General features: G+C 38.9%; 3 protein-coding genes across 4 annotated transcripts; 1 reads left to right on the forward strand and 2 right to left on the reverse strand.

Moving 5' to 3' along the window:
• Positions 1–344: 344 nt before the first annotated feature.
• LOC111799262 (putative folate-biopterin transporter 2) lies at positions 345–4,696 on the reverse strand. Of its 2 annotated transcripts, none has more exons than XM_087125803.1 (5): positions 4,364–4,696; positions 3,880–4,247; positions 2,158–2,417; positions 1,806–2,072; positions 345–1,193 (listed from the first exon to the last, which is right to left on the reverse strand). In XM_087125803.1, the coding sequence occupies exons 2-5, from the start codon at positions 4,241–4,243 to the stop codon at positions 576–578; spliced, it is 1,509 nt and encodes a 502-aa protein (XP_086981929.1). In that variant the 5' UTR covers positions 4,244–4,247; positions 4,364–4,696; the 3' UTR covers positions 345–575. The 2 variants fall into 2 exon arrangements, with proteins under 2 accessions (XP_086981929.1, XP_023538502.2); XM_023682734.2 differs by having other exon boundaries at positions 3,880–4,271.
• A 1,114-nt stretch (positions 4,697–5,810) lies between these two features.
• On the reverse strand, positions 5,811–11,622 carry MGD1 (monogalactosyl diacylglycerol synthase 1). The gene is made up of 8 exons (XM_023681602.2): positions 10,670–11,622; positions 9,754–9,926; positions 9,449–9,610; positions 9,230–9,371; positions 8,723–8,947; positions 7,541–7,603; positions 7,394–7,468; positions 5,811–6,264 (listed from the first exon to the last, which is right to left on the reverse strand). The coding sequence occupies exons 1-8, from the start codon at positions 11,177–11,179 to the stop codon at positions 6,028–6,030; spliced, it is 1,587 nt and encodes a 528-aa protein (XP_023537370.1). The 5' UTR covers positions 11,180–11,622; the 3' UTR covers positions 5,811–6,027.
• A 2,647-nt stretch (positions 11,623–14,269) lies between these two features.
• On the forward strand, positions 14,270–17,762 carry LOC111798451 (zinc finger CCCH domain-containing protein 22). The gene is made up of 4 exons (XM_023681604.2): positions 14,270–14,558; positions 14,724–15,038; positions 15,375–15,435; positions 16,554–17,762. Exons 1-4 carry the CDS (start codon positions 14,433–14,435, stop codon positions 17,549–17,551), a joined length of 1,500 nt encoding a protein of 499 aa, XP_023537372.2. The 5' UTR covers positions 14,270–14,432; the 3' UTR covers positions 17,552–17,762.
• Positions 17,763–18,883: the final 1,121 nt, after the last annotated feature.

Raw genomic sequence — 18,883 nt, forward strand, 5'->3', positions numbered from 1 at the left:
TAGTTGTTCAAATTTCTGTGCCTGATACTGTATCTGAAGTAGTTGTGTCATTTAGCTAATAAGCTTGTGGATATTGAACTTCCACAAACGGTACTTCCTAATACTGTATTTGAAACAGTTGTTCAAATTTCTGTGCCTGATACTGTCAGTTGTTCAAATTTTTGTGCCTAATACTGTATCTGAAGCAGTTGTGCCATTATGCTAATAAGCTCGTGGATATTGAAGTTCTATAAATGGTACTTCCTAATCCTGTATTTGAAGTAGTTGTTCAAATTATTTCTGTGTCTGATACTATATCTGAAACAGTTGTTCAAATTTCCGTAAGAATTGATAAAAAAATCAAATGAGAACTGAGAAGAAGCTGATATTTCATTGTATTGTAGAAAAGAATCCAAGAATTGGAGGAGTTTCTTGTCTTTGAATCTTCCCCATCCAATAATTAAATAGTTTACAAAATTTTGATGCAACAGAAGTGGAACATGCAGGGGACATCCAGACATTCTTACACTGAATCTATACCTTGTTTGCTTCATATCTTTATCTACAAACAATTTCATACCATTTTAGCTTCTGTATCAGAAAGCTTCCTTCTGATTATCTATGTCAATGCCATTCACAAGAGAAACCAGTTCAATGTTATTCGCTTCAGAAATCTCGTTATCGACGTCTGAGCTCGGCAGTTCGGTTATAAGAATCGAAGAATTCGAATCACCTCTAGGCACCAAAAACAGCATACAAAGAGGAGCAAGTCTCAAGAAGTTCCTTATCAAAATGGCTAGCCATAGATTATGAAACTTCGTTCGTGTAACATTAAGGATATGGAGCAAGAACCCGCCTCCCCAAGACGCCGAGAGAAGTCCAACATTGTCGATCGACATAAGCAAAGCGAAGAAAGTGCCCTCAATGCCTCTTGGACAAAGCTTGGAGCTTAGAACTAGAAGAGGCATCCATTTTAGCCTGTTGACAAGCTGATGCACACTCTCATCTATCACAATGAACAAATAATCTGGTAGTCCAAATTTCAAGTTTAAACGTAAAACCAGCAAGAAATCCAGCATCCCAGATAAACTGAATATCAATTGAGTCCAGAACAACAAGTCTCGGAACTGATGATCCTTAAGAACATATTGGTACAGTAAAGCTCCTAAAAGTGACCCAACTGAACCAATTGAGAATATGAAACCAACATTTTCCTGCATCAAAGTAGTTCAGCCAGCTCAAGTTCATTTGGAAATAGACTAGAACAACAAGCATACTCGTTCGAGGCGTCGAGTATCATTGATATCATGGCTAATAAGTACTACGAAGAGCTAAGACAATATCCAAAGAAGTTGAATGATGGAAGAATAAGTCATAGTAATATCAGAAAAGAATCATGAAAATTCGAACGTTGATGTAGTTATATCAAGGCAACTAATGAGATTAGGAAAAGAGGACACATTCTAGTAAAGTACTAAAATAAAGAATAATAGTAAAGAAATTCCCAGTTAGGTCCGATTCGGAACCCTCCGTTGTTTCCTTTTCCTCCCGCACCCTTTCCTCGAAACGAGAAAGAAGATGGTACACTCGAATTGTATTATTTAAGTGCTTATTGCTCGCCAAAGATCCTACTTCTACAATTGGTAGGTCACCGGATTATTCAAATAAGTTGTGTTTTCTCTAGTTTTCCCATGTTAAAACTTCCGTACCACACACTAAGAGAAAAGGGGAGAGATGTTCGAAATTACTATCACAATCAGAGACTTTGATTCTATATCATCTTTTTCTGTATCATAGGAATCAAATAATAAATCTTGTTACGATACCTGAGAGAATTTTGGACCATCTTTTGAGTCAGTGTACCAATAGAACAGGCCTTCATTGATGTCCAGGCACAGTGCAAGGGATAGATACATATAGAGGCATGGCCTCCAGACATTGGGTATCTTCAATGTCATCCACATAGCCTTCCCTGCACTGACAAACTTGTCACTTACCTGTCTGTAATTGAAGTTTGGCATATGAGGTTCATTCAGTAGAACTCCAACCAATAAGACAAGCCCTCCAGGTATTGCTAACAAGCCATACACTCCCTATCATGGAAGGGAAAAGTATGTGAATTTTCCATGAAATGAAAGAATCAAGCCTTGATGTAATAGAGTTAATATAATAGGGAACCTTGGGGCCTATCAGATGAACAAAGATACCGCTAATGGAGAAGCCAAGTAATGCTCCAATGGAAGAACTCAAGGCGCACAAGCTTTGCAAATCAGCTGCAAGGGTAGGATGAAAGCTGCTGTTCTGTGCTACACAAGCATCAATGGTGACATCTGCAATGGCTACTCCGGCACTTCCCACGGTTAACAACAATATTGCGAGTGGAAGATGCAGCTTTTCGAGTAATGATAGTGAAAGCAAGGAGATTACACCAAGAAGACCTGGAATAGAGAAGAAAGAAGTAGGGAAATTACAGACGTTTTGCTATCAGATCAACTTCTAAATGATATGTGTTCTTTGAAAATGGAAAGTAAGAAAGTTTTTTTATGTGCATAAGGAGAAAAGGTTTTAGTGACGTTGATGTTAGGAATTACGGATCTCCACGATGGTATGATATTGTCTACTTTGAGCGTAAGCTCTCGTGGCTTTGTTTTTGGTTTTCCCAAAAGACCTCGTACCAATGGAGATGTATTTCTTGCTTATAAACTTGTGATTGTTCCCTTAATTAGCCAATGTGGGTGTGAGATCCCACATCGGTTGGAGAGGAGAATGAAGTATTCCTTATGAGTGTGGAAACCTCTCCCTAACAAACGTGTTTTAAAACCTTGAGGGGAAGCCTGGAAGGGAAAGCCCAAAGAGGACAATATCTGCTAGCGGTGGACTTGGACTGTTACAGTGGGACTCCCTCCCAACAATTCTCAACAATCCTCCCCTCAAACAAAGCACATCATAGAGCCTCCCCTTAGGTCTATGGAGCTCTCGAACAATCTCCTCTCAATTGAGGCTCAACTCCTTCCTCTAGAGCCCTCGAACACAGTACACCCTTTGTTCGACACTTGAGTTACTTTTGACTACACTTTCGAGGGTACCAATTTCTTTGTTCGACATTTGAGGATTCTATTGACATGGCTAAGTTAAAGGCATGGCTCTGATACCATGTTAGAAATCACGGATCTCCACAATGGTATGATATTGTCCACTTTGAGAATAAGTTCTCATGGTTTTGCTTTTCATTTCTACAAAAGGCCTCATACCAATGGAGATATATTCCTCACTTATAACCCCATGATCATTCCTCCCTTAACGCCAATGTGAGACTCCCTCCAAACAATTCTCAACAATCCTCCCCTCGAACAAAGTACACCATATAACCTCTCCTGAGGTCTATGGAGCCCTCGAACAAAGTACACCATTGGTTCGACACTTGAGTCACTTTTAACTACACTTTCGAGAGTCCCAAGTTCTTTGTTCGACATTTGAGGATTCTATTGACATGGCTCTGATACCATGTTAGAAATCACGGATCTCCACAATGGTATGATATTGTCCACTTTGAGCATAAGCTCTCATAAATTTGCTTTTGGTTTCCCCAAAAGATCTCATATCAATGGAGATGTATTCCTCGCTTATGAATCCATGATCATTCCCTAATTAGCCAAGGTGAGACTCCCTCTCAACAATCCTCAACAGTTGACTATATCTACACGTTCAGATTCAGCTCACTTGCACACAAGGAACAAGTAATGATTATTTACAAACATTCCAAAAGGTTTCCTTACACAAGAAAGTGACTTCCAATGTTGTTCTTAGAGATCTGATATTCAAACAATTTAAACCAAAGTGAAGAACCTGATATTCATATCTAGCATATAATTGAACAAGACAGAAGGTATTGATTTTTACCTGCAAAAACGAAGTATGGCCGCCTGTGATATCCAAAAATGGGCACCAAATCAGTGAAAAGGCCCCATATAGGCTTAACCATCCAAGGAATTGAGGTAATCCCTGAATAAAATTGTGCTCCAGATGGCTGCACTTTCTGAACATCCTTCATATAATACTTGGTTGCCACACGGTTAAGCGCACCGCCCAATCCCTGACTAATTCCATAAACAATCACTACTCCTAACACAAAACTCCAATGCATTTCAGCAACAAGTACTTTGAACCAGTACAGAGCCATGCCAATACAGCCCCCAGACTCTCCCTGTGGCTCATCTTCTTCCAAATCTTCAGCAGATACTTTGAGTTTCTCTTCCTCCACCATCACTCTATGTTACAACAAGGATTTGTAGCTTCAAAATCAAGAAAATAAAGAAACCCTTTAATCAAAATCGAAATGCCCCAAATGGGTTCATCTCAAAAGCTCCAAAAAACAAACAAAAACCTCTAACAAGCTCAATTTCTGCCAAGAACTCGATCTGGGTGTGAGGAAAAACAATGAACAGCTTCCGAATAGATGAGAAAATGTGCGCTCAATCGAAGAAGATGACCCATCTTCTTCCTAGAGTGGTTTGACCAACAAGAACTTGAACAAAAGGGGGAAACCCCCATTTTCAGATCTAGGTTTTTTACTGCTAGAACATTTCCTATTCAAAGGGTTAATACAAAACAAGCTTCGGAAGGAAGCTGTCAAAGAATTTTTAAACAAGAAAGTCAATGGAAGCATCAATGGCTGGAGCAGCACACCGTTTTAGGAGAGGTTTGAGTATCAGCAAAGAGAGATGAAAAATACAATAAACCTCAAGATCAAGGGGTTTTAGTAGAAGGAACACGTGGCAAAATCGTAATGGTTCAGTGCAAATGGGGACAAGGATGAAGGAACTTGTCTAAAGAGAGTGTTTAAAGGTTAATTTGGCTCTGTGATCGAAGCAAATCTCATGACTAATCCAATTTGGGCCGCCGTCATTTCATTAGATGTTTTTCAATTGCTAATTATGTCCACGTGTTGTTGATTATGTTTTTTTTCCGCCCACCAAAACTAATTGTTTAATAGAAAATGTTACTTTTACTGTCTGAACTCAAAGAGGCTAGATTTTGTTGCCGTTGAAATTGAAAACTTTTTAACTGTTTTTCTGGTTATTTTCAAGAAAGGAGAAAAACAACACCCTTTTAATGTTTTTCGAACAAAAATTTGATGATATTGACTAAAAACTACCATAGAACTGTGATGTCTCACATTAGTTGGGGGAGGAGAACAAAACAACCTTTATGAGGGTGTGGAAACCTTCCCCTAGCATACGCGTTTTAAAGCATTGAGGGGAAGCCCGAAAGAAAAAGCTCAAAGAGAACAATATATGTTAGTGGTGGATCCGGGTCGTTACTAAGGTATCAGAGTCAGACATTGGACGATGTGCTAGCCTTCTCGTTGTTCTCCGAAGGGGGATAGATACGAGGTGGTATGCCAGTAAGGACGTTGGGTCCCAAAGGGGGGTGGATTTGGAGGGAGCCCCCATCGATTGGAGAGATGAACGAGTGCCAGCGAAGACGTTGGGCCCGGGTAGATTGTGATGTCCCACATTGGTTGGGGAGGAGAACAAAACACCATTTCTAAGGGTGTGGAAACCTTCTCCTAACAAACGCGTTTTAAAGCCTTGAGGGGAAGCCCAAAGAGGATAATATCTGCTAGTGGTGGATCTGGGTCGTTACAAGAACAATCATTAGAACGTTGACGTTTGAATGTTGTAATTTCAAATTTAATTTAAGCAAAAAAAAATCATATATCGTTTGTGAGCTCTTCACCTTCTATATTTCACAGAAAAACCATCACGAGAAATTGATAGGATTGACGTCCGAAGATTAAATGAAACTTCTTTAGTACGATAAATGTGGTGTATCGGGATTAAACGAAAACGTTTTCATTAAAAAAATAAAAAAGGGCGAATCAGATAAGCAAAACTTGAAGAATTGGTGTGAACAAAATGCCTGTAATATCCTCCCTTCAAAACATTAAGAAATTGCAACAAAATCAAACACTAATTTATTGATTGAGACGTTGCAGTGCGCATCTCATCTCAAGTAGAACAAAGCGTCCCTCCCACCAAACCTCTTCTAAGCGCAGGAGGAATACTGTGGTACATAACTTCTTTGTCTAGCAAGCTCATGGAGATCATGAACAATCTTAAAGACTGCATCGGGTCTCGCCAGCCTCAACGCGTTCTGTGACATCACCATCAGCTCGTCCGCTTTTGGCCCGAACCAATTTGCTACAATCTTCGCTATCTCTTTAGGAGATTTTGAAAACTTCCCGCAACCGTTCTCAACAACATACGGTACGTTCCCAGCTTCCTGAAAGCAAAAGCAAGTAACTTAATAAACGAGCGTGATCGAGTCCAGTTTAGTTACAACTACGATGGGCAGTGACTGATATGTGAACGAAACGATGTAACAGCCCAAGCCCATCACTAGCAGATATTATCCTCTTTGGACTTTCCCTCAAGGTTTTAAAGCGCGTCTGCTAGGAAGAGGTTTCCACACTCTTGTAAAGAGTGCTTTGTTCTTCTCTCCAACCGATGTGGGATCTCACAATTCACGCCCGGGCCTGGTCACTGCGACCCCCTTTGTGAGGAGGCACCCCTTCTCCCGAAGTTACGGGGCCCTCCTGGACCCAACATCCTCGTTAGCACTCGTCCGATGTCTAGCTCTGATACCATTTGTAACAACTCAAGCCCACCACTAGCAAATATTATCCTCTTTGGACTTTCCCTCGTCTGCTAGGAAGAGGTTTCCACACTCTTATAAAGAGTGCTTTGTTCCCCTCTCCAACCAATGTGGGATCTCACAATCCACCCCTCTTCGGGACCCAACATCCTCGTTAGCACTCGTCCGATGTCTAGCTCTGATACCATTTGTAACAACCTAAGCCCGCAGCTAGTAGATATCATCCTCTTTGGGCTTTCCCTTCTAGCCTTCCCCTCAAGGTTTTAAAATGTGTCTACTAGAGAGAGATTTCCACACCCTTATAAGAAGTGCTTTGTTCCACTCTCCGACCGATGTGTGATCTCACAATCCACCCACTTCGGGACCCAACGTCTTCACTAGCACTCGTCTGGTGTCTGACTCTAATACAATTTGTAACAACCTAAGCCCACCACGAGAAGATATTATCCTCTTTGGGCTTTCTCTTCTAGCCTTCCTCTCAAGGTTATAAAATGCGTCTGCTAGGGAGAGGTTTCCACACCCTTATAAAGAGTGTTTCGTTCCCTCTCCAACCGACGTGGAATCTCACAAACGACCAGATCACGTGTTTACTAAAGATTCGATGGTTTAGATACGCGATGAACAAGCTACACAACCATTTAGCTATTCAAATCCTTCTACTAAGGAGCTTATCAGATAAGTTGACTAAAATAGCAGAGAAACATTTACAAGATAATCAAGCAAAGTTGAGCAATGAAGGGTTTAATAAGAAACTAACCTGTCCAGCAATAAAGCCATTCAGTATTATAGGAAGACCTCTTATCATGGCTTCAGCGATCGTTCCCGGGCCCGCCTACGAAAGAAAACTTGTTGGTTAGGCACGTGCGCTATGGAGATCTAATCATACGAACCATTCGGAAATTACCTTTGTTATAATGCAATCACAAGCTCCCATACATTCCTCCATTTTTGTGACAAACCCCTTCACCTACAACATTAGAGATAATTTTCTGATTATGTGTGTCCATGAAATAAAATAATGGATGTTTTCGATAAACCAAGCATCCACGTAGCCGTTTAAAAACTCGTTGAAACTTGGTCTACACCAGAAATGATAAAAGTGTATAACATGTAGCTGTGTATCAGGCCAAGCCTACCGCTAACAGATATTGTCCGCTTTGGCCTGTTATGTATCATCGTCGGCCTCACAGTTTTAAAATGCGTCTGTTAGGGATAGGTTTCCACACCCTTAAAAGGAATATTTCATCCCCATCTCCAACCGATGTGGGATCTCACAATCCACCCCTCTTGGGGGCATAGCGTCCTCGCTGACACACCACCTAGTGTCTGGCTCTGATACCATTTGTAACAGCCCAAGCCCACCGCTAACAGATATTATCTGTTTTGACCCGTTACGTATCGTCATCAGCCTCACAGTTCTAAAACACGTCTATTAGGGAGAGGTTGCCACACCCTTATAAGGAATGCTTCCTTCCCCTCTCCAACCAATGATCTCACAATCCACCCCACTTGGGGGTCCAGTGTCTTCGCTGGCACACCGTCCAGTGTCTTGCTTTGACACCATTTGTAACAACCCAAGCCCACCGCTAACAGATATTGTCCGTTTTGGCCCATTACGTATCACTGTCAGCCTCACGGTTTTAAAACGTGTCTATTAGGGAGAAGTTTCTACACCCTTATAAGGAATATTTTGTTCCCCTCTCCAACAGACGTGGGATCTCTCAAACTAACTTAGACAAATCAAAGTCTAGACTCTAATATCCTTATTTAAGCATTAGAGTCTAGGTGAAAAGGCGTTAATGCATCAATTTTATAACTCGTCCGCACCTCAGGAACAACATACAAAAAGTAGTCGAAACCAACTTCTAAAAAATTGCTAAGTTTCCCTGTTGGAGTTACCTACTCGACAGCTAATGCAAGTAGAACCGTATGAGTGATTTTCGTAACGTAAGCACGAGTTCGGGTTCTCATCTCCTACCAACCCTTTTGAAAGAGAGGTTGTCAAACCACTCATAGGGATTCAAAAGAAAGAAAAGTCAAAAGATTGTAATCAGAGCAGAAATGGAAGTTTTAGACAGTTAAATACCTGAACAGGAACCTTCCAATCAATTGCAAGCAACCTGGCAGCTAGTTTTTTGTTGCGGCCACAAATCACAAGAACTTGGCCTATTGGCTCGCCATGATTTTCATCGAACAACGCGTTACTTAGCGCCTTAGCCGTAGCCTCAATCGGACCCATACCTTCCCCTCCTCCCATGAGCAGCACGGCAGGAAGATTTTCATCCATGCCTAATTCTTTTCTCAACTCAATCTGTAACCAATATTAAAAGGGCTCAATTATGTTAAGGAAAAAAGTCCACTGCAAATTTCCCGAGTCCATAACGCTCGAGGCTGCAGAAAAACACACGAGGTTGCTATTCAATGTACCTCGAGGATCTAAAGGGTTAAACATTTAATATGCAGTTAGGAAATCCTAAAACAGCATGGCAGTTCATAAACAGTTCATAAAGTCCTAAACAAATAGCACGATACACGACGAGTAATACTAAGTGGTATCAGAAGCAAACACGAAGTTTTTAAATCAGTAGACAACCTTCGGAGGAATAGGCTTAACGAAGGAAGGCCGTACGGGAAGGCCATAAACCTTTAGTTTGGAAGGATGGAGTCCAGCTTTCAAACCCCTCTTCGCTACCTCCGTAGACGGGCAGTAGCATCTCGTTACAAGCTTATGGAACCTGGACAAAATAGAACAGATAATGAAGACAACGCCACGAATAAGGGGTCGATAGAAATAACAAAAAGAATGACTAACCATGTTGGGTGGCAGGTGCTCAAATCCGTGATTACCGTGGTGAAAATGATCTTATTCAAGAGGCCCTTCGACCTCAAAATACGAAGGGGAACGTGCTGCATTAGAGGATGTACACTGATAATGATATCTGGCCGATATTTCATGAGCCCTTTGGCTACCTCTCTGGGAGATGATGTTGAATTAGAACAATCTCATGAGATAGAACAACTCAAAAGAACAAGAATGCTTAACCAGCAGCCTATTTTTAAGCTGTTCAGATGATCATGAGGAAATCTAAAAGCAATCGTCGAGGCAGAAACGCTTACCGAGCTATGAATGTTGAAGTTGCAGCAAAATTTGACTGGTGGATCACTTTTGGAGCAGTCGCATAGTAAGTCATTCTCCACAATGTGCCATGTTTCACTAAGAAGTTATAGCTTCTTGGTAATTGATTGAATGGCCAAGGAGTGTGCTCCGCCCATAAATCAGTTATAAACACCTGCAATCGTTCATATTAGATGCAGATAAAGCAATGCCAACATTATCAAACATCCAGATAAAGCAAAAATATAGTGTAATAGTCCAAGTTCACCGCTAGCAGATATTGTCCGTTTCGGCCCGTTACATATCGTCGTCAGCCTCACGGTTTTTGAAACATGTCTACTGGGGAGAGGTTTCCCCACCCTTATAAGTAATGTTTCTTTTCCCTCTCCAACCGATGTGGGATCTCACAATCCACCCCCTTGGGGCCGGCGTCCTCGCTAGCACACCGCCCGGTGTTTGGCTCTGATACCATTTATAATAGTCCAAGTCCACCACTAGCAGATATTGTCCGTTTCGGCCCATTACATATCGTCATTAGCCTCACGGTTTTTGAAACATGTCTACTAGGGAGAGGTTTCCCCACCACCCTTATAAGTATGTTTCGTTTCCCTCTCCAACCGATGTGGGATCTCACAATCCACCCCCTTAGGGGCCAGCGTCCTTGTTAGCACACCGCCCGTTGTCTAGCTCTAATACCATTTGTAATAGTCCAAGCCCACCGCTAGCAAATATTGTCCTAACACAGTTTAAAAACCTCAAGGAAAATCCCAAAGAAGACAATATATATGCTTTCCTTAAACCTCAATGAATCATTGAGCAAGTGAATATCACATGAATGAGATTATAAACTAGAACATTGTGCATTGAATTCATTCATTGAATATTCAGCAAACACTATGAGAACTAAACGATTCAAACCTGATAATCGTTCCCAAATTCTTCGTTAAAGGCAGCCTTGATTGCTTCAGCGGAAGCCCGATGACCCCCACCAGTGTCGCTCATCAAGATAAGAACTCGTTTGGGCTTCTCAGTTTCAACACCATTCAATGGCAGTGCACCATCCTGCGATACACCGAACCCATCGTCTCTAATCCCATTAGCCTCCTCCGAAACACCGCCTAACGAAGCAAACCCAAGTGAGGGTTTGTCACAATGGATCCTTATAACACTATTGAACTCATTCAAAAACCTCCTTAAACTCGAGCCACCTCTTGAACTCAAGCTCAACGAAACAACACCGGACCTAGACGGCCTTTTGACACAACGATAATCATCAACCCGGTTCAAATAAAGAGAATGTGACGATGACCCAGAACACCCATCAGAATTTAAGTTCAGAAACCTCGAACTAAACACAAAATAACCTAATTGAGAAACGAAATCAAGAACAGAACCATTTTCTTGGACTAAACCGGATGGATTATGCATATTTTGCAGCTAAGTAAGAAACATGGAAATCAACGAAATGGATGTTCTAAAAACCCAAAATGATGGGACGATTTTGCGAGAGATTACGATTTGAAAAAATCAAACGAGGGTTATCGAAGTTGTTTGAGAGGGACCTTCTGGGGCTGGTTCACAGCCACAAGGAGAGGATGGAGCGAAATCTGGCGCTGGTGGATGGGTACTTATATTGCTCTCCTGCGCCGAGTATGAGCCTTGGTCCGCGCTAGGCGTCAAAGTGGCGCCTCGTTTTCGCAGCTCGGAATTCGCAATTCAACGGTATATTCCATTGAAAATGGGAATTGATTAGCGGATAGGCCACGCTCTGCAATGGGTTTACACTGGTCGTCTAGTAGGAGTCCAGTCCACCGGCCATTCCACTTCCCCGCCAAAAATCAACAAAAATGGAAGAAACTTTTAGGGGTGTTCTTCATTTCTGCAAATACCCCATTTTACACGACACCCGAATTAATCCCAGTTTTTTTCTTTTTCTAATTCTAGTAATTAAAAAAATATTAAAATAAATATTTTTTTTTAATCTTTACCGAATATATTTTATTTTATTCTCGATATTTAATTCGTTTATATTTTCTTTATTTATAGATATTAGTTGGTAACTTAGTATCCTATTTAAAAGCTTATGAATTTTCGATCTCAATTCTATTTTTCACTCTTAACATTTTAATTTAATTTTTTTTAAAAACTTAATTTATTAAACACAAAAATAATTTTTTATATCTAATTAATATTAGATATATTTATGAATTATTTAACCCATAATTTAAATATTTAAATATACAATTTTTATGATTCGTCCATTAAAAAATTTACAAAAATAATTATCATTTTTTTATATAATTTTTTTAAATTCATTATAATGAATTTTTTTAGTTGATAATTTTCGTTTTTTAATATAATTTTATTAAAAAATGTAAACCCGTGATAATAATATTTGATAAACAAAAAATGATAAAATATTTTATCAACATAATTTTTTAAAAAAATTAAAATTCAATATCACTACATAGTTTTTAACGATATAAATAAAGTATTCAATTTATTTATTGAAATAAATTAAAGCAATAAATAGGACGGAAAATATAATCTTTGTCTATAGGATAAATCCATCTCAACATCCTCCGTTATTTGGAAGTTGAAAGTCCGTTATCCCAATTCTCACGTGGGTCTTTGCAATCTTGATGGAGGCATGAAAAGCAAAGAAAATGAGGGTTTCATTGGAATTGGGTTGGACGGAGGAATTTGAAGAGGATTTCGTGTCAAAATAATTCTTGCCTGTCGATTTCAATACTAAAATCACGTCCCACCCGACCATTCCTTTTCGCACCTCTTTTTACGGTTTAGTAAAAAATATTATTTTCGTCATTATGAAATATTTTGTAAGTGAATAATATCATACTATTGTAGAAGTTCGTAATTCCTAATATAACATCAGAGTCATGTCAATAGAATTTTCGAGTAACGAACAAAAAAAACTGCGAGCCACAGAGGTGTAGTCGAAAGTAACTCAAGCGTTGAACAAAAAATATACTTTGTTCGAGGGCTCCATTCAAGGAGTTGAACCTCGATTAAGAGAAGGTTGTTTGGGGGCTACAGAGGTTTCAGAGAAGGCTCTATGGTTTGAAGCCTTTAAAAAATAAAAAATAAAGTCATAAGAGTTTATGCTCGAATGTACCATAGAGTTCTGTGATTTATAATATAATTTAATTAATTAATGAATAATTACGACCTATATATTTAATTAATAATTATTAAAAAATAATATATATATATATATATATATATATATATATATATATATATATATATATATATATTTATATATATTTATATTTGACTAATTTGGTGATTTTAAAATCATTAATCATAAAACGATGTATAATTAAATATTTTTTACAACGATAATTACAATTAAATCACTTTAAAACGCTTATTCCAAAATCATTTCCAAATATAATTAAATTCCAACTATTTTCTTTTAAGTAGCAAATAAATAAAAATTAATTTAAGATTAGTTTTATATGATTCCTTAAAAGGCAATAAAAATAAATAAATAATAATGAGAAATAATAAAAATATGCAGCCCACGTGGTAGAAAAAAACAATTAATTTAATTTATAATAAATTCTAAACGCCAAGCCACGGCTCTACGCCGTAAAGCCGAGCCACGGCTCGCTAGCTGAACATTAAATCTCTGTCCAAATTCGACAACCATTTGTCCATTGGGCAATGCGGTACTATTGTAACAATATACTATAAATGGGATTATTAAATAATATATATATATATATATATATATATATATATATAAATTCGAAATATAATTATTTTTTTGCCTTTAATTTAGAAAATGTCATGGATGGCCCACAAACCAAATCATGAGGTTTCAAAGTCAGGTCGAGGAACACAACGCGTGTCGGGAATAGAAAGGCCCCGTGTGGAATCTCAACATTGGGGTTATCGTAACATGACATTATATATACGAGAAACCTACTTACACGAGAGGTTGCAACTTATCTCGAGCTTTGAATTACTTCGAGCACGTCACTAACATATGTTGAGGATTATCGGGAGTGAGTTTCACGTTGGTTAGAAGAATACTATTTCCATTGGTATGAGGCCTTTTGGGGAAGCCTAAAGCAAAGCCATGAGAGTTTATGCTCAAAGTGGACAATATCATACCATTGTGGAGAGTCGGGATTCCTAACATGGTCTCAGAGCCATGTCCTAAACTTAGTCATGTCGATAAAATCCTCAAATGTCGAATAAAGAATTGAGGGTCTTGAAGGTGTAGTCAAAAGTGACTAAAGTGTCGAACAAATGGTCTACTTTGTTCGAGGGCTCTAGAGAAAGGAGTCGAGTCTCGATTAAGGGGAAGCTATTTGAGAGCTCCATAAGCCTCAGGGGAGGCTTATAGTTTATTTAAACTACCTATTTTTGAACTTTCTTAAAACAATTATTTATTTATTTATTTATTTAAATTTAAATAATTTTGAAATTATTTACATATTTTAACAATGGTTTGTAGTTTAATATATAATGGGCAGATTATATTTTTGCGCGGCCCAAAATGGTCCATGAACGAAAGTCCAGAAACGAATTCGATTCAAGCGCGATGAATTGAGCTTTGGGATCGAGCCATGGCGGTAAGATTTGATTCCAGTAATGCCGCTATCTTCATCTCTCCCACATAGAAGAACAAATCTCGCGGTAGGAGGCAATGGCGAACGAAGAAGAGAGAGTTCTAGAGCACCAGCTGGAACTTCAATTGCACGAGCAGAGAGATTCTCTGTCCGCCTTACAGGATGCCCTAGCCTCCGACGCATCCAATCCCGAGCTTCTCGCGGTACATTTTATTCTTCGATATGGTTTCTGGTTGGTTGTTGAAAAAATTCTTGAGAGGAATGCATGAACCGAGTTTTTGCGTCTTACTGAATTCGATTATCTGATTTTAGAAGTTTTGGAGACCTCTGTTAGTTTATTTGCTGAATATTATCTGTTTGATGTCAAGGTGCACGAGGAGCTACTCCAGGCAATTAAAGAGGCTGAGGAAGGGCTTCTTCACCTCAAGCGTGCTAGGTTATTGCGAGAAGCAGATTCGGTGTTGCGTGGTTGTGATAGTAACGCGGCGGAGGATGTTAAGGTGGAGTCTCTTGATCCTACTGACGTCCAGCCTGAACCTCTAGAGGATCGGAGTTTCATCGTTGGATCGAAATGTAGATTCCGGCACACTGATGGACGTTGGTATGATGGTGAAATTGTTGGATTGAATGGTTCCAATTCTGCGAAAATATCCTTCCTCACTCCTACAACTGATAATATGTTGGTAAGCATTCAATGACCTTATATTTCGGCTTTTGCGAAACTGTTATTATGATTACTTCACCACCTGACATTTCTTTCTTTTGAAGTGTGTTTGTGCACATATTAATTGTTAATTATACGTGCATTGATCTTTCTGGATCGTATTCTATATGCTTGTGGTTGTCTTCTTTTTTTGTGAGGGAATCCAACTGGATTCTTTCCTAGTTTGCAGAACACTTTCTAGATGTGTTTTAACTAGTGTCAGCAGTTGGATTTTGTTTCACCTAAATTATTGAGCAATCACTATGGTTTTTATCACATCATGATACTAATGTTACATAACAACACCAAAGTGCAGATATGCAAGTTCTTCTTACAGCAAAGATGTCGGTTTGGTACTAACTGCCGCTTATCACATGGTATGTCGTATTCTTTCGTATGGACCATGTTGATCCAACAGCTCTTTTAAGTAAAACCCTACTCTTGTTTGGGTGGTTGTTCCCACTAGCAGTATTAATCTTGAGATGCTAGGATAGCTTATTGTGATGAAGTTCCTGCATTGGTCCAGGATTAAGAAAAGGTTTTCCTTTATAAGAATCCAGTATGACGGTCCTGTGCTGTTCGGTTTTCTTGTTGGTGAATCTTTAATCATCTTTATTCCTAATAGAAGCATGGGAGTAAATCTTAAATCTTCTGCAATGATTATAACGTCTTACTCCTTGAGATAAGAAACAATTTTATTTCTATTGAAAGAAGAATGCAAGAGTAGATTCCCAATCCTAGAACTAAAGAAAATGGAGATTTCACTGAAGAAAAACTGTCTTGGAACTATAATCTAAATCTATTTCACCTAAGAGAAGAGAGCAAAGAGAAACTTTAATGGATTTGTCTATAATTCTGATATCTTTGAAAATCAATTTCCACATGTTTATGCATGAGGTAAATTGTGATGTCCTACATTGGTTGGGGAGGAGAACAAAACACCCATTATAAGGGTGTGGAAACCTTTCCCTGCTAGACACGTTTTAAAGCCTTGAGGGGAAGCCCGAAAGGGAAAGCCCAAAGAGGACAATATCTGCTAGCGGTGGGCCTGGGTCGTTACATAAATGCTTGTGAACATGGAACTTCTAAAACTCCCCTTCCATGTAGCTATCTATGTCTGGTAGATTCCTTTTATGATACTGTCTATGACTGTGCTTTATGTTACACAAGATAGTCTCATCCTTAAACGTGTTTGAAAATACATGTTGCATTTTACTTCAGTTCCAATAGTATTATGATTCTGAATTTCTTCCCCTTGATTTACTTCTTGCCATTTTATTCAATTCGAACTGAACATACCCTAGTTTTTTATTCACCTTTTCAGAGAATGTTTTTTTTTTACCTTCTATGCATCATTACGGGCATTGCTACTATAATCAATTAGTTTTTTTTTCCCCTGCTCTCAATTAGGTTCTCGTCCTTCTGTGTAATGTATACCATAATAGGCAATAGCTATGCTGTTATTCAATTAGCTGAGAGAGTTCTTCATGTGTAGGTGTGGATATCCCTTTAACCTCCCTTAGGAGATATGTGCCAACAATTTGGAATCAGTCACTGGCCGGGTCCAGTGTCTGGGCTCTCTCGTCTAGGAATAATGGCATTTGGAGGCAGGCTGAACTTGAATCTTGGGATAATGCACTTCAAGTTGCACAAGTTGTTTTTAAAGATGATAGATCCTCTCAAAATCTTGGACCAGAGGATATAGCATTATCTGAGTATGCTCAAATTAGTGATGGTGAAGAAAGCGATTCCAGCTTGGTACAGTCCGACTCAAGTGATTACGACGAGGATGATCTGCAGGGTTTGGGATTTCTGGAAAGTTCTGTCCAGCAGAGGGGCATCCAGACGGAGACCGCCATATTTGCGAAATGGGAGAACCATACCCGGGGAATCGCTTCCAAGATGATGGCTAATATGGGCTATCGCGAAGGAATGGGTTTGGGTGCATCTGGGCAGGGGATGCTAAATCCTATCCCTGTCAAGGTACTTCCAGCAAAGCAATCTCTTGACCATGCTCTAGAGTCACAAAAAGAAGATAATACTAACGACGAGAATAACGGTAAGAAACGAAGTAGAGGCGGTAAGAGGAAACGTGACAAGAAGTTCGCTGCAGCAACCCGGGCAGCTAAAGACGTAGAAGAGTCAAGACCTGATGTCTTTAACCTCATCAACCACCACCTTGCAATGCATAACGGAGAATTGAACAATGGATCCACGAAGAAACAGAAAGACAAAGGTTCAGCAGCAGATGGGATGAAGGTGGATAGACGAAGCCTAATTGCGTACGACGACGAGGTGAAAGACCTGCGTATACGAATAGAGAAGCTCGAGGAAATGGTGAACAGAAATAAGAAAGAGAAGGTTGTTTACGAGGCAGCCTTAAGAAAACTGACCGAGACTCGTAAAGCTTTGGCGGAGGCGGAGGCAGCTCATGCATCTGCATCAAATGCAGTTACCAGCAGAGAAAAGGAAAAAAGATGGTTGAAGTTCTAGAGGATGATGAGGACTTTGATGTTATTGTATATATAATGATGGGTCCACTTGTAGAAGAAGATTCGTTTCACTCTCTGAAACTGCTTCTGCATATGAATTATTGAGGTGAATCATGTGACTTAAATTCCATGGCGGTTGGAGTATTATTTGTGTGGACTTATCATTCTCTTACTAATTTTAACTTCAAATAGAAAGGAGAGCTCCTTCATCATTCGACATTTTCAAACATAAATATAATTTTTTTTAACCAGCTCAAGTCTATTTCTAGCAGATTCTTCGATTGAAGTTGGATCTCACAATCCATTTCTTTAGGGGCCAGCATCTTCGTTGACACACCGTTTCGGTATTTGACTTTAATACTATTTATAATAGCCTAAGTCTACTACTAGCAGGTATTGTTACCGCTCGGTTTCTGACTTTGATATTCTTTGTAATAGTCCAAGTCTACTACTAACAGATATTGTTTGCTTTGTTTCCCTCTATAATCGCTTGGTTTCTGGCTTTGATACTATTTGTAATAGCCTAAGTTTACTACTAGATATTGTTTGCTTTGTTTCCCTTTATAACCGCTTGGTATCTAGTTTTGATACTATTTGTAATAGCCAAAGTCTACTACTAGCATACATTGTTTGCTTTGTTTCCCTCTATAACCGCTCAGTATCTGGCTTTGATACTATTTGTAATAGTCTAAGTCTACTACTAGCCGATATTGTTCGCTTTGTTTCCCTCTCTAACTGTTTAGTTACTGGTTTTGATACTATTTGTAATAGCCAAAGTCTACTACTAGCATACATTGTTTGCTTTGTTTCCCTCTATAACCGCTTGGTATATGGCTTTGATACTATTTGTAATAACCTAAGTCTACTACTAGCAGATATTGTTCGCTTTGTTTCCCTCTATAACCACTCGGTATCTAGCTTTAATACTATTTGTAATAGCTTAAGTCTACTATTAGCAGATATTTTCTGCTTTGTTTCCCTCTATAACCGCTTAGTATCTGGCTTTGATACTATTTGTAATAAATTTAGTCTACTACTAGTAGATATTGTTCGTTTTGTTTCCCTCTACAACCGCTCAGTATCTGACTTTGATACCATTTGTAATAACTTTAGTCTACTGCTAGCAAATATTATTCGTGTTTCCCTCTATAATCGATGTGGATTTCAGGTATAGGTATTTACATTTTTTTCAAAAGTTTTTTTTTAAAGAATCTCCAATTTTTTTTTGTTAACCAAAGTTAAATATAAAATCTTTCAAAATTCAAAATTTCATGAAAAAAAAAAGTGAGAGAAATTTGATTAAAAGAAAAAGGGGATAAATGGAATAAAATCT

Source organism: Cucurbita pepo, chromosome 7 (assembly GCF_057944985.1).
Source record: "Cucurbita pepo subsp. pepo isolate OVF chromosome 7, ASM5794498v1, whole genome shotgun sequence".
Lineage (NCBI taxonomy): Eukaryota > Viridiplantae > Streptophyta > Magnoliopsida > Cucurbitales > Cucurbitaceae > Cucurbita > Cucurbita pepo.